The sequence below is a fragment of the Stegodyphus dumicola genome, chromosome 2, assembly GCF_044657685.1.
Source record: "Stegodyphus dumicola isolate Sdum_Otavi_A_Nest chromosome 2, ASM4465768v1".
NCBI lineage: Eukaryota > Metazoa > Arthropoda > Arachnida > Araneae > Eresidae > Stegodyphus > Stegodyphus dumicola.
This window is the reverse complement of record NC_140769.1, coordinates 214,091,625-214,107,752: the sequence shown is the minus strand read 5'-3', so window position 1 is coordinate 214,107,752 and position 16,128 is coordinate 214,091,625. Positions and strand designations below refer to the sequence as shown.

The window sequence follows — 16,128 nt, the reverse complement described above, 5'->3', positions numbered from 1 at the left end:
AAAAACAATTTGGATTAAAAATCCATTTTTTTTTTTAAATATACCTGAAATTTTATCTCGTGAAAAAAAAAAAGAATTGATAGAAATTTCCTGTGATCGAACTCTGACTGAAGATTTAAAAAATAACACAACATAATAAAATATAAAAAATAACATAATTATTGTTAACTTTTGGCTTTTTTTTTTTTTTTTTTTTTTTTTTTTGAAGCATTTCAAATAAAGCTATTAAATTTTTATTGCCTTTTTGTATAACCTATATATGTGAACAAGGATTTTCTTCCATGTTATATTTAAAAAATAAATACAGAACAAAATTAAACGTGGATTCTAATTTAAGCTTAAAACTAAGTGAAATAAAACCAGACATAAAGAAATTGATTTCTCTTAAACAGGCATAAATTTTTCAAAAAAATCACTTTGTTCAAATGTACCAGAAATTTTATCTTGTGAAAAAAAAAAAAAAAAAAAAAAAACAATTGATAGAAATTTCTTGTGATCGAACTCTAACTGAAGGTTTAAAAAATAACACATTTGTTAACTTTGGCTGAACTGAAAAAAAAAAAAAAAAAAAAGAATTTAGATAGCTAGTAGATTGTCCTAGATACATCACTTGTGAATCATTGCTTTTCTGCTTAGTCAATTGTAGCCATTTTTCCATTGTTTCACTAAGAATCATTATCTGGATTTGCATGTTGATTTTTCCCCAGAGATATTAAAAGTTTCAAGTGACGAATTTGATCAATGCTTATGTATATATAAAATTAAATAAAGGAAAATGAACTCAGACAAATGCTAATCGACTGCTATTGAACTCAGAGGGGTGTATTGGTATATCAGAATGAAAATGACACTTAAAATCAGTTAAAATTGCATTTTAGGTACTCACTACTAATTATAAGACTCTAGTATTGACTGAAAAAGTAGAAAATGTTTTTTGGAGAATGTTTCGTATATAATGCAGATGAATTCATTTTGACTCAAAAAATATTAAAATTTATTAACTAATTAATCTGTCCTCTATCGAGCACCTTAGTTCAGTGATCTGTAAAAAGGCGCCAGTTCTTTAATGTCAATTCTTCATTTATAAAACTGCATTTTCAGCTATAATCATGTGAACAAATTCCCTAAATATAATTCATTGCAGAAAAAATAAAATACTGTTACATGCATATGGGTTAGAAATAAATTGAATGCACAAGTCCGATGAAAAGTGAATAAAATGTATTCTTATCACAACAAATAAAACAAAATGCTGAAATTTCCTCAGAGATATTCGTGCAATATCGCATAGTAGTTATATTTTAAATTACTAAAACGCTGAATAGAACTCAAATTAAAAAAACTGAGAAAGCTAATCCAATTTCACCGCGAATTCGCTACAGTAAACCACAAGAACTAAGTAAACAACTGAACTGAGATGTTTTCCTCCAGCTTTTGTAATCTTTTTAATCCTGCAGGAGAACATTCTTGTGTTTTCCTGATTTTTCTGGATAGCAAAAGAGTACAGTTACGAGATATCTATTTATTAAAATGTTCAATGCGCACGCTGCTGGATTTGAATTTTTCCGGCGTAGCCTTTCTCTTCAAATAAGATGCGTGCTGCATTGCATGGGAATATAAAACAATTTTAATTACAAATTCTACTAAAAATAGCTAAATAAGTACAAAATCCATAACAATACATAAAAGGCTTGGAAAGGGAATCAGCATTGAGATTCTCTTTAAGAAAAATGATGAAGCTTTCAAAAAATCTAGAAACAGAAATAATTCGGTAGAATATTTTATCTCTTTATCACTGAATTGCACAGAGGAAAGAAAGCAAGGCGAGCGAAAGACCGAATGCTGGTTATATGCATGACAAACTGTGAAGTCAGGCAAAGATTGTCGGTCGAGGGGAGGAGTCTTTTAATTTTTTCACTGAAAAAGTTCAACAGAAAGAGAAAAATTTTTTGGAAGCTTTTGCTAATCTGAGCAGGGAAAAAAAATTGCATTTGTGTAGAGGGATGCAAATGTGGCTCCCTGCTGTCTACGACAATGTTTCGGTGTGACCTTGGGTAGAAAATTCAGGCGTTATCTCCAAAATATCGAAAAAGGCTTTTGTTAGCTATGAGGTAAAATGAATACCTTAGTATAGATATTTTTTGGGAAAACCTGTCTGGGTAAATATTTTCATGAGGCCAATGCAAGTTGTCGTTATTTGGACGTTTCTTATTGACACGGCCTCTGCCTACCGTGTACACAAATCTACGCCTTAAAGTAAAAAATTCAATGTGTTATGCAACAATGGTCCTAGCTGATCAATATAGTCGAGGGGTTGGTTCTCCTAAATATCCTGCTAAGGGAACATCGTGTACTATTTTCAAAATATATTCTTATTTACATAAGGAAGGACAACACTACTAGTTTCGCCCTTTCTTTGCAAATCACTTCACAATGTATTAGTAATTCACCTTCTAAACTATATGAGTTTTGATTATTCTAGGCTAAAATCTAATGCTAAAGTTGTTCAAAGTATTCATCCTCCCGTTATAACAAAAATCGATTTTTTGGGTGTATCTCAAATTTCACTTCCTGATCAGTGTTATCTTGCCTTCCACGGTCTCACTGCTCATTCCTTCCGTCTGCTGAATACTTACACCGTCGAGTTTCACCTTTAATTTAGAATTCGTTTTTCATTTCTTCCACATGGTTGCTTCCATGGGAGTGTTCGTGTGCTGTAAAATAAGCTATTTAAATTTATGTTTTCTGACAATGCTCGATACGCGGTGCGTTACATATCAACATATCACTTATTAATCTTTTAGATACTGCACAAGTTATTGACACTTCACCATGGTGCCCAACATTGATTCTCATAGAAAACAACTCTTGCACATTCAGCTTCCTCAAATGCAGAAATGATTTAAAATTTTCCTTCTGTATTGTTACAATCATCAGGAATCAAGTCACTTCAAATTTCAAATATTTGAGCACCAGAGTTGATTACGACTTAAAAAGCCTTTTTCCACACTATATGGAACTTTCTACCTTGTTTAACAAACTCAACAGCATTTGTTTCAGCTAAGAACAGCTGACAATGGAGCAGTTACACGGGTAGAAAGTAACTCTGTATCATTTCAAGAGAGAAGAGAAGCATGCCAAAATAAAACATAAAATTGGGCAAAGCAGCAACAATTGGTCTGTATATAGTTTCCTTCAATGCGGTGTGACTTTTCTATTTTAGATTTGGTATACTGTTCTTTACCCCATGGACAAACTCTGGCAAATTGTGTTTCTTCACTACAGGTAAAACATTTAGGTTTTACAAAGAATTTCATTTTTTAGTTGGTTGGAACTTCCTTTTGAGTTAGTGACTTTCGTGAATTATACGTACTTGTCATTTCCAAATGAAGTGTGCGGATGATTTGGCCTTGGCTGCTTAAAAAATGAATGATCCAACACATTTTGACTGAGTTCATGGACTTCCTGTCCTGAAGGTTCATTAAGCCAATTTCTATGCAGACATTTTCCTTTAAATTGCTACCGGATACATACCTCTTATTCTTTTCTCTAACACTGTTACATTTATCTAAGATCGGTTAACCAGAAGAGGCTACAATTTTAGCCCAATCTTCTGTAAAATGATTTTTATTTGACCTGATGTTATGAGATTCTTTAACTGATCAAAGGTCGCAACTTCTAGACCTGCATTTTTGACGTATACGATTAGTCGAATGGGATTTTTGACAATGAAAAAATTTTAGCACAATTTATCTAGAATTAAAACATTTTAAGATCTTTTACATGTTTATAATTATTCATCTTTTCGGTAGGTTGTCGTGCTACTTCATAACATAGCAAGCCTAACAGATGTGAAACACAATCCGTTTCTTTTATGTGAGCTCTACTAGCCTGCCTTTCAAATAAAATTAAGTAAAGGCTTATGTCTCCTTCTTTTGGAACAAATTTTTGTATTAACTTTCGAAGTTTATAATGTGATTTCATGTTCTCGTCACTGTCAGAATTGTCATTGCGTCTGAATAGTAGTCTTATCAGGTGCTTCTAATTGAATTTCTCAAGTTCGAATTCTCTTTCTTTACTGCTTCTTCTAAAGCTTCTCTTTCAACTCTTTTGTTTTTAAATGTGTTTAATAATAATTTTAATAATTTCATAACAAAATTCTCTTTGTATATTCCTTGGCATCCATATAAATCTATTACTTTATATTCCGAAAGCCCTTTCTCCCCAAGTTCCGAAATTAACAATTTTAAAACTTCTTTTATAACTTTTGCAAAAAAAGCCATTCTTAACATTTTATGTATGTATAGTATGGCTTCTTAACAATAACCAAAACTGTAATTCTAATCGTTAAATTAGTGCAATTTGTGCATAGTTTCTATCAACACATTATACATGACAATGTTATAACCTTTGTTCAATGGTTTACCAACATTCATCCTTGAATTTGTTTACCAATGTTCAGTGATTCTCAAAGTGCTTCCTACGGATCTCTAGGGGTCTCTATAAACTCTAGGGGGTCTGTTGCATATTAGAATCAATCTGGGAATATGTGGGCAATGTCGGAGGTCCGCGACAGTTTTAATACAAAATAAAATAATTGTAACCCATTTTCATTATTATGAAAGTTAAAATTAATAGCAGTAAATAAATTGGAAGCAATATCTATGCCCTGAGTAAAATAAAACAAACTGTTTCTTTTTTTTACACATAACAGTATGAGTAAACCTGAAAAAAAAATTGCAGACAATATAGTATTGAATATTTAATATCACTTTTTACCCCGTTAACAGAATATTGTAATTTACCTATGTGCCTTCTATGCAACAATAAGTGAAGCTTAAAGAACATTTGACAAAAGTCCACACAGACAAAAAGATTAAGATTTAACTTTCTGTAAAGCACTGAAAGAAAAGTATTTGCAAACACTGTCATTGCAACAACATCTGAGCGAGATGACGATGGACTGCATGCTTCTTATATTACTTCTTTCCTGAAAGTTGGAAAGCCGCACACCATTGAAGAACTTATTCTACCAATTGACTATTATTATTATTCGGTTGTAAATGAGGTAATACGCATCGTGCTGCACAAACTAGCTTTCGATATTATAAGAAAAATTCCACTGAGTTAATAATACAGTACAAAGAAGGATTGACAAAATGAGCTCGTTTGAAAATTCTTGACGTGAGTACTTAAAAACATCTGAATTCTCTACAAAGTTTGAGGGGTCAACTTTGCCAGGAAACGAAGCTTTACCTTTAGCTTATGCGAGATTTGTAAAAGGAGAAAAGATTTCTCAAGAACTTTTATTTGCCAGATGTTTGGAAACTGTTACAAGAGGTGAAACAGTATGTAATTAATTAAAAATAGTTTTTGATGTAACAGCTATACATCTGAATAATATACTCATCACTGCTAGTGATAGTTTTCCTGCAAATGCTTGGACTACACCGAGGTTTTCTGGCAATTCATTCAAACAATTACATCTTACTCATCATTTTCTGCTTGTGTCATCCAGTCTCCTTATACATATAGTACAATTTAAGTTTTTGCCTATTTTTATCTGCTAAATAAATCTGTGTTTATAATTTTTGCTTCTTATTTAAGGTTTTCAATGGTTTTGAACTTGTGCACAAAGTACTTGTGTACTATTACTATTATAAAGTTTACCTCTCTTGGCTGCATATGCCGTCATTTCCACGGGCAACATAAATGTAGCAAAATCTGCTCATTCTGTAACATCCACAGGCATGGATTTGTTTCATCTATTAAAAGAGTATCACACTGTTTCAATTTTTAACTGTCAATAGTGCTATATTTAGATTTTAAATCCTTTTTATTCAACATATGGGGTTGGTTGTTCACTAAATTCATATATTTGCGTAAATTTTGAGAATCGGATGTAGATTTCAAATATGAATTAAAAAATAAGGAACTTTTTAAGCAATTTTGTGAGCAGTCAGATTGTTAACTTCTTGAGTAGCATGATTGCCTTTATCTAGTTATGAGAATTTTTTATCAGATTACTATATTAGTGTATAATTTGAAATATTTCGATTTCTTTATCATCTTAAACATGAAAACAGAATCTTATCATGAAAACAGAAAATAAGTAATTGTACAAATTTAGCTAATAAATTCTTTTTAAATACAGGCCATTAGGAGCAAATTAAAAAAGCCATGTCACACAGAGTAAATAAGCAATCATCAGAGGTCATGAATGAATAAATTTGTTTATATTAATTCCAAGGGAGAACATTCTTTTGGTTGACGAATGACTTTTGGGAATGAACTAAATTTGTGAACCAAGGTCTCGCTGCATTCAAGATGTAGAAGTTAACCTAATGTTATTTATGATGAATTTGTATTGTTAATAAATTGTACATACAAAGTCTTTAATCTGGACGTCCTGAATCCACAATGATCTATAATCCGGACCTCAAAGCTACATACTTTCTGCGCATGCTTAGCTTTTACGCATGCGCAAAATACGCTTACGCATGCACGTTTAATGTACTATATAGGAACGGTATAAGCTAGGCTAAAATTATCTAATTATCTATTTCAGTTAGTGTTGATGATTGCGTTGTTCCTTAATCTTCTAATTGGATCCGGCTTATTATTTTTTGCAGACTGTTAGAGCAATTTTATAAAAAGTAAGCTTGAACTTGTGATTATGTCAAAAAGAGTTTCCGATTCTGGAGTTGCCAAAGGATCTACACAGCGAAAGCATGTTTCAATGTTCAATCAAATAAAAAGTGGAATTTCTGCAAAAAATGGATAAAGACTTGAAGAGGTTAGGGAAAACGAAAAAATTTCAATTGACAAGTTGGTTGGTATTCTTGGGACAGCAATTGCAGGACTTGAACAGCGGAACTTTGAGAAAACTAGCTAACTGAACAAGAAATTATGGCTGTTTATAGAATTAAAGAGAAAGTATGAGCACATAAAACGAAGCAACTTAAACAACTTACATTGAAAGAAATGTTTAATAAAGTAAACAAATAAATATTAAGTTTTTTTTTTTTTTTTTTTTTTTTTTTGTAAATTTTGATACCTTTTAGATCCATGTTTCCCAACGTAGGGCCCACGCCCCACAAGGGGGCAATGCGACTGTTAAGGGAGGAAATTCGAAAATGGATTCATGCAGAGTTTAAGGGGACAAAGGACTTTCTAAATATGTTTCATGAAGTAAAAAGTTTTCGAAATTTCATGTTTTATTCGCCAAAATAAAGAAAAATGTAAGTGATGTATACGTAGAAAAGTTTTTAAATTGTGGTGCATTTTAAATATTTTATAAAGAATTCTCGCTGTAGACATGGACATTTAAATGCTTTTAAAGGCATTTAAATAATTGACACATTATGCTTTCCAGATGTTTCTCGCACACTTCAGCCAACAAATTTATTTTTTACTGTAGGAATGGCAACTGGTATATTATTCTTTCCTTAAATGGCAACAATAGCTGCTTTCAGCTTTGTTTATATTGATCTTGTATTTATTTCTTTCAGCCCTTAGTGAAATGAGGGGTGCAAGCAAGAAAAAATGTTCATCAGTATTCGATTTGTTTATCATCTTAATGTATGGAAGTATATGAAAACAGAAAATAAGTAATTGTACAAATTTAGCTAATAAATTCTTTTTAAATACAGGCCATTAGGAGCAAATTAAAAAAGCCATGTCACAGAGTAAATAAGCAATCATCAGAGGTCATGAATGAATAAATTTGTTTATATTAATTCCAAGGGAGAACATTCTTTTGGTTGTGAACCAAGGTCTCGCTGCATTCAAGATGTAGAAGTTAACCTAATGTTATTTATGATGAATTTGTATTGTTAATAAATTGTACATACAAAGTCTTTAATCTGGACGTCCAGAATCCACAATGATCTATAATCCGGACCTCAAAGCTACATACTTTCTGCGCATGCTTAGCATATTTAAAATTTGGTTTCATACCGGTCCAACTTTTGTCCTTGATGCTTGACCAATGCCAATGATGCTTGACCAACAAATCAATGAAACTAGGTCGCTTGAGGCACATTTGAAGGCGAAACATAATGCTGATATTAATTTAGATTTGAATTATTTTCACACTTTAAGGAAAATTTTTTGAAAAAAGAGTAATATTAAAGTGTCTATTTACTGCTCATAATACAACTGTTAATCGTGCTCTTGAGGCTATTTATCAAATTTCATTACTCATCGCTTAATCTGTTAAAAGCCGTTCCATAGGGGAGAATTTAATCAAGCCATCAATATCAGCATTTAAAACTGTTCTATAAAAAGATGACAAAGACGTTAAAGCTATGCCACTAAATAACAATACTGTTTGCAGGAGAAAGATTAAATGAGTGAGGATATTGAAATACAACTTGTTGAAAAGCTGAAAACAAGAAAAGTTTCGGTGCAAATGGATGAACCAACTTTGAGAGACAGTGAGGCCGTACTTGTAACTTGCGTAAGATATATTCATAAAGGGGATTTTGCCGAAGAAATTTTCTGTAAATCATTAGAAAGCACCACTACCTCCAAAGATATTTATAGTAAGCTAAAAAATATAATACATCCTGTACTGCAAATGTTGCTCCTAATATGATAGTTCAAAAATAAAGCACAGAATAAGGAAAAGTGTTGCTTAAAATTGATAGAAGATGAGAATCCAGAAAGGCTTCTTGTGCACTGTGTTATTCGTAGAGAAAACCTGGTAGCTAAAAACAATTCGCCTGTTCTAAATGAAGTACTAAGTTTAGTTATAAAGTGTATCAATGCTATTAAAGCTAGGGCCAAATGTGAATGTCTTTTCAAGTTATTTTATGAAGAACAAAATGAAGACTATATGAGACTTGTACTTCACACTGAAGTAAGAAGGCTGTCGAAAGGGAACTGCTTAGAAAGATTTATGGAACTATTTGATACTCTTAGTTATTTTTTAAGCGACAAACCTGAAATGAAAAATCCGTTAATGGATGATAACAAGGCAATTGTGAGTTATTTAGCTGAGATCTTTGAAAAATTAAATATATTAAATAAACAACTTCAAGGTCAAATAAAACTTATGATGCAAAAGGAAGATATTTGGTTTCATTATCTTTGTTGAATTATGTCAGGCATATACTATTTACCACAAAAAGTTTGAAAAGTCTCATTGGCTCCAAAAATGTGACGCGACTACCACTATACTTGTTATTGTCGATCATCTTAAAATTTTATCGACTGATTTAAAAGATTTTGTAACTTAAAACAAATTGATTTTCCAACTTGGATGATGCAGCCAATGCTAGTGGATTTGGCTGACATTTCAAATATGCAGTAAAAAGAAGAACTCACAGAAATGCAAAATGATGAGTCAATTGAAACTTTATTTAATATAAAAGGAGCGATGACATAGCTTTGTGAGGAAACCAGTATCAGATATCCAAATGCAACAAAATTTGCAAAAGAAGTATTGTTACCATTTCCATCTTCATATTTTACTGAATGCGGATTTAGTGCCATAAATGATTTGCTGCTTTAAAAAAAAAAAAAAAAAATATCGGTTGGATATAATGAAACCGGGAGACTTAAGACTCAAGTTATCTAAATTGGAATCTGACATAAAATTTCTTTGCAGCAAGTATCAAGCGCAAGGAACTCGCTAAATTTAAATAATAAAAATTACTAATACTTAAAATAAAAAACTTTCACTAAAATGAGTTTTTTCTTGAATTTCAGTTCTCCATGTGTTTTGAAAGTTCACTTACTGTGTTTGCTCATAAAATTTCGTAGTCATTTCTTCCTAAAAGCTATCATTCAAGTTTCTTTCGTGAAAATTTCAGTTTTTAAATATTAAAAATTATGTATATGCTAGGGGGGGCTTAAAAGTTTTAGAGAGGATTAGGTGGGGCATAGCACAAAAAAGTTTGGGAAACACTGCTTTAGATCATAATTGCTCTTTATTTCATAAATTATGGTTTCATATTTTTTTTAATTTTATAATTTCTGCATGCCATCTTACCAGATTTAAATTGATGATCTATAATTCGGAAAAACCCGTAATCCAGAATTGCCGAAGTCCCGACGAGTCCGGTTTAAAGACTTTGTACTGTATATAAAACTAGAAAAAAAAAAAAAAATGCTACAAACAATTAATTAATTAAAAAGCTTTTTGCATTTATTAGAAATATTTACAGGAAAGGGCAGATCTCCATACATATTCCATATACGATACTCTGCTGACTGAACATTTCGATCTGCAATAAAAAATCAAAGCATTTATTCAACTAAACTTCAAAAATTTTAATTCTCTAACTGTTTTCAGAGCAAAGTGATTTACCTATTATGATTTTTGCCTTGCTCATTTGAGACAAAGTGACATTTTTTGGATCAATAACACATCCACTAAGAATTGTGTTATTTTGCTTGAAATTAATCTGAAATAAATATCATAGTTTAATATTAAAATATTTTATAAACCATGAAATTAAATGCTGCTTATAATGATAAAATTATTATTATTGGTTAAACAGTATTTTAATTCTACAAATTTATTCCATGTCCATTATTTATCATTAACTACGCACATGCAAAGAAACTATTTTATTCTGCAGAAAAAGATAAAAAAGAAAGTTATGTTCTCATATTAAACACTAAAGCCTAAATTTATATGCTTATTACATTCTTGCAGAAAATTCACAAATTTAATCTTCAGTATTTAATTTAATATTTGTAATATGTATACCAATAAATAATTATGGTGCTTATGTGTTGCTATGACTGATCTTGCTTGTCAGACTGATCAGACTAAGCCTACAAAATTCATCGTGGCAAGGAGACAATATTGTGCCTGTGATTGGCAACAGCCTTAGGCTCTATTCAGGTGACAGTAAGACTTTGCTGAATTCCATCCCCAATTTTGATGGACATCACCCCAGAAAAACAGGTATGAGTATCTCCCGCCACTTTTCTCCTACAACCAACCTCTCAAGAGGGCTTTCTGCTCGTCACATATTTTGAGTGTCCTCATGCCGCCCAGACGCAATAAACATTTACAAACATCCATGTCTTCTCCAGGATTCGAACCCAAGCTCTTCAGTAAGGGAGTCAGAGATACTACTACTATCCCAGTTAGGCAGCTGATGCTTATGTTCTCTTAGCAAATGCTGTTGTTTCTCTTTTAATGTCTCTTACTAAATAATGAAAAATATGTATATTTCTCACATTGCAGTAAAATGGCAACACCCAATTCTGAACACATGTAGTCCACCACCCAAAACATGAGCATCTTGAAACTTGAATTTATTTTTGGTTTATTTCATATTTTGTGCAAATTTAATGAACTTTTTATTAACAAACTCAAGCAAATTCTAAGGTACTTATATTCCACACTTAATCAGAAAACTCAATGATTTAAAAGAAATATCTTGCTACTGCCCAAAATAAAATATTTTTGTCTTCTATTCAGCAAAGCATAAAATATTTAATTTTCTCTCAAATTTAATCTATCATTCATGAATAAATTAAATAGTTTAAAAATCAATACACACAGGTTTTCATCTCTGTTATTAACTACTAGATGGACTCATTAAAATAATTATATATCTGTTTCATCGTACATGTAGTATTCTAAAAGTTTTCAGAAATTGCTCATATGGCAGAAATATAAAAAAATATTAGTAACTTAACTTCAGAGTGACATCTATTGCAACATGAGTATTTGTTTCAGACATTCTTAGAAGTAGTGAAAGAATGTCTTCTTTAGTATCTATCCTAAGTTAGCTGCTATATCATTCTGTATAATAGAACAGCCATAATACGAAAGAACAGTTGGGCCAGAGGATAAGAAATCTGGCAAATAATATGGTTATGGCTTGATGGGAAGCATTTTTTTTTTTTTTTTTTTTTTTTTTTTTTTTAACACACACGCACCCAAACCGAAGCTTCTTTACTCAAAATGTGACATCATGTTGAACTGTTGAAAGATAATATAACCTCATCTGCATTACAATTCAATCTATGGTGCCTGAATGTCATCCATTTCTTCTGTTGACAATATGGCCTCTGACAGCCAAATTTAAGTATTTCAAGTTTTATGCATGTGACATGTGTTTTCTGTGAACATATGAGTACAGGAGTATATTTAATCCACTTTTTTAAACTTTTGAATTAAAACAAATTACTATAAAAGTAGAAGTCAATCACTATAAAAGTAGAAGAGATTGTGAATGATTCTATCCAAAGTATTTATGTTATAATTACAGCACTAATTTTACTGTGATGGGAATGTTTAATATTATTTTCACATATATTATATGATTTATATAAGTCCCCAAATTTTCAGATTTTTCTGATTAATTTCTATTGTTAGATTATTTTTCATGCTTAAACAGGTTTAATATTAAAATTACAGAGAATTTAGGCAAAAAATATCATTTTTCACATTTTATCAGAATGTTCTATGTGAATGTATGAATAAAATTCTACAATATAATATAAGATGAATCATGAAAGTTTTCATACATACAAAAAATTAGTAATAACTATAATGCTAATGCAGATCACTGACTGCAAAATTTATGTATATCCTAGGCTTTGAAATTTGAAGAATAACATGATTATAATGTGCATCATCAGCCACAAAAATTAATGTAAATCCTAGGGTTTGATATCTGGTAATTTATCACATGAATATACCTTCCAACACATGTATATACCTTCCAACATCCTTAACTTGAAAGTAGAGAAGAAAGTCTCATGCAAGAGGTAGAAAATTCAAAAAAAAAAAAAAAAAACTAATACAGCATTATTTTAAATAAATACAAAAACATGGAATAATAATAAATTTTTAGCTTCATTACCTTGCAGTTTTCTACAGTTAGAAGAGTACCTCAATAGATAAATTATACTGAAATACTTTCAGATTACTCAATAAAGAATCTGATAAATTTAGCCCATAAATTTACAATTTTAATGAAAATGTGAATACGCAAAAAATTAAAATTATATTTAGCTTTTGTATCATCATTATTATATAATATATATTTTGTATCATCATTATTATATAAAGATAATTATTACTGGCAATAAATTATTAATTACTTGTGCATAGCAATTTCTGTCCACGCAAAAAGGATCACTATTACGTAAAATTGGCTTGTCATGGAATTCTAATTTTGCAGTGATCATTGCTTCGAGATCTTTTGGGAACTTCGTACCTGCATAACATAAATAAATTTTTTAATGATTTAAATTTATTTATAGATTTTTTGCACATGAAAAACAGTGCACAAAAGATATTTTTATTAAATAAATAGCATATTTTTTAAGTTGAGGTCATATGAGTAATGGACATGTTTCCATTCAAGAGACATTGCAGCAGTGCACTTGTGAAATCCCATGTTTAGTGTAATGATATATAAAGACTATAATAAAGGCATATGATTAGTAAGTCTTATAGAGTTCAAAAATGAAAAGCACAAAATGATAACACAATCATTACCAGATAGATAGGAACAACATGTTATTTTTATTTATTTATTTATTTATTTATTTTTTTGGCTGCAGAAAAACATGAACCAGGCAGAATTCATAGCAGACTAGTGAAAGTATATAGCAGTCATGGCCAAACTGCAACTCATTAGCTGCTTGTGGCCTTTAAGGTAACTTGCTTGCAATATTTTTGAAATTTAATTGAATTTTCAAACAGGAATCATGCAATGAAATGCTTTGTTATCAATCATTGCTCTAATTTTAAAAATTACATTATGTTTTTAGTATTTGAATTAATTTTATACTATCCGCTTTCAAAGTAACAAACAAAACGGCAAATAATTTTGGACTACTACCTGTAACCATGTTACTTTTAAAGCATATGAGTCATTGGTATAGCCCTAAAAGCAAGCAAAAAGTTGTTTTGCCATCTTATTCAGTCCTAAGTTAGCCTGAGTGGCTGATGAAGAAATTTCTTTCAGGAAAGAAGGAAGGAGAAATGCTGTCCATGCAGATAGTCTCAACTTAGGAAGAATCTTAAGAGATTCATGTGTAGACTTTACATGGTCATTTTCATTGTATTATAGTTTGAAGTTTCTATATCATACAAACATTTATTCATGAATATGAATTATTTATGCATGTTTATAAATAATCACATCAATTACATAAAAACAAAATTCTCATTAATTTACTTCAAATACTTTCCTTTCAAAACTGTTTAGTTATATGTAAAATGATATAAATATGGACTTGCTCATTTTGCAAAATCTAGTTGTGGCTCTTCAACTTTTTCGAAGTCGAACATGTGGCTCCTATTGTTATGAAATTTTACTACCCCTGGTATATACATAAATGTTTAATGGCATTGGTTGTGAAATGGTGCTAAAGGTGAGGTGGTGTCACGATAGTATGGAAGTGACTTTGTTAAAAAAAGCTATCTTTGTGTAAAATGGCTTATACCATGCAAGCAGTTGATGCAATTAGTTTTGGAGAAGACTATGTCTCTAACCAGGTAGTGGTGTGAATATGATTATATTAGTCATTCCCCTAAGGAACACATCAGAAAAAGGGAGGACAGGGCTCGGTTTATCGGTAAATTTTAACCTGGTTTAGTAGTCACTTCTCACCTTCCCTGCCTGATATTTTGTTTGCAGAAGAAGAATAAATACCACTGTTTTTTAATAGCACTTAAATATTAAGGTTAAAAAACGTGTCCCCTTCAAAATAACTAGTGAGTTGGCTCTATAAAGTGGTAAATTATGTACAAATGCTTTTCTTTTCACTAAGAGCTCAGTTTCTAACACTTTCCTATATGAGATAACAAAAACCATAGGGAATGAGTGGAGTTTTTCTTACTTAAATACATGGGTTTTCTGCCATTCCATGTTGCATTTTGTTCTAAATTTGTGTTAAACAAATAAAAACATCATAAAATTGGAAGAAACAAGTATTTTGTATCAGTTATGCAATACATGACTGGAGATTTATTTTCTTAATAATAAAGCTGCAAAGGTTCATAAAACTATCAGCCTGATATTATAAATTAAATATATTTTTACTCATTTTTATTTATGAGATACGTTTGTTGCTTTTAAATTGCATAATCTGTTACTCAATAACAAATTAATTAAATTTGAAAGATAAGTTAAAGATCTCATGTTTTGTTGAGTAGCTCACTGTCTACCAGCAAGGGCATATGGAAGGTAAACTAAAGGTCTTAAAAAGTTTTGTGCAGTGGCAACATTTGTAGAATTTGTGGATGTTAAATGTTGCTTACAGTTCTTTTCATTTCCTTCATCTGTTAGGTTTCAAACTAATATATACATTTTATTTTGCCATGACATGATTTTAAAACTTAACTGACATCAGTAACAGCTTTTTACAATGTTTTTTTAAAAAAAGCTTACACTCAAAAAGGTTGGCCAGCCCCATACTGTGTAGAAAACATTTTCTGAGATGCATTTACAATAAACTCAAATGATGAATTTTATTTCTAGTAAGATCTTAAGATAAATGAATGAATTTGCTTGTTTATTACAACAGCGGCAATCTACAAAGGATGTATTCATCATTGAAGAACAGTACAATGTCTGCAAGCAAAATTTGCTTTATTTACTTATGTACAACACTAAAAAGATATTGCATTTTATTTTCACAAGTATATCTAACTCACCCTTTATATGTTCTTAAAAAATCAAAGATGAGCTTTACTTTTATACTTTATTAGACAAATAATAAAAACAGAAAGATAAAATAAGCTTACCAATGCTCCATTTTAATGTATGTTTATCTTCAGACAATTTTGGTGCTCCACAATTAATATTAAAATCAATGCTCTTCACGGGTCCTCTAAAAACATGATATTGTAGTAAGTAGGCTGCACAAAAATATTGTTCAAGATAGTTTTCTTGTGTCTGGCAATTATTTGCAATTATAAAAATGGCCATTATGTTTTAAAGCTAAATATAACATCAAGCAGACTATTAAATTTGTAAATTACACAATATCAGTAATACTGTGTTTTATACATACTGGTTACAGTTCTTACCGATTGAAAAATGCAATTATTACATCAAAAAACTCAAAATTGTTTCTCATATATTCATTCAGTTTTAACTGCACCAACAGTTCCACTGGGTTTTCTCCCTTAAACATAAA

The 16,128-nt window shown here is 30.6% G+C and overlaps 1 protein-coding gene across 2 annotated transcripts in view; it reads right to left on the bottom strand.

Annotated features, from left to right (window-relative positions):
- Positions 1-10,127: 10,127 nt before the first annotated feature.
- The window catches only part of LOC118180150 (AP-5 complex subunit mu-1-like), a 38,563-nt gene continuing 32,562 nt past the window's right edge, over positions 10,128-16,128 (bottom strand). For both annotated transcript variants that reach the window (XM_035349279.2, XM_085811723.1), the window contains 5 exons: positions 16,019-16,116; positions 15,734-15,819; positions 13,078-13,193; positions 10,316-10,412; positions 10,128-10,232 (listed from right to left, as the gene is read on the bottom strand). In XM_035349279.2, the coding sequence (XP_035205170.1) occupies positions 10,132-10,232; positions 10,316-10,412; positions 13,078-13,193; positions 15,734-15,819; positions 16,019-16,116 (498 nt within the window). In that variant the 3' untranslated portion in view covers positions 10,128-10,131. The remainder of the gene's footprint in view (positions 10,233-10,315; positions 10,413-13,077; positions 13,194-15,733; positions 15,820-16,018; positions 16,117-16,128) is intronic.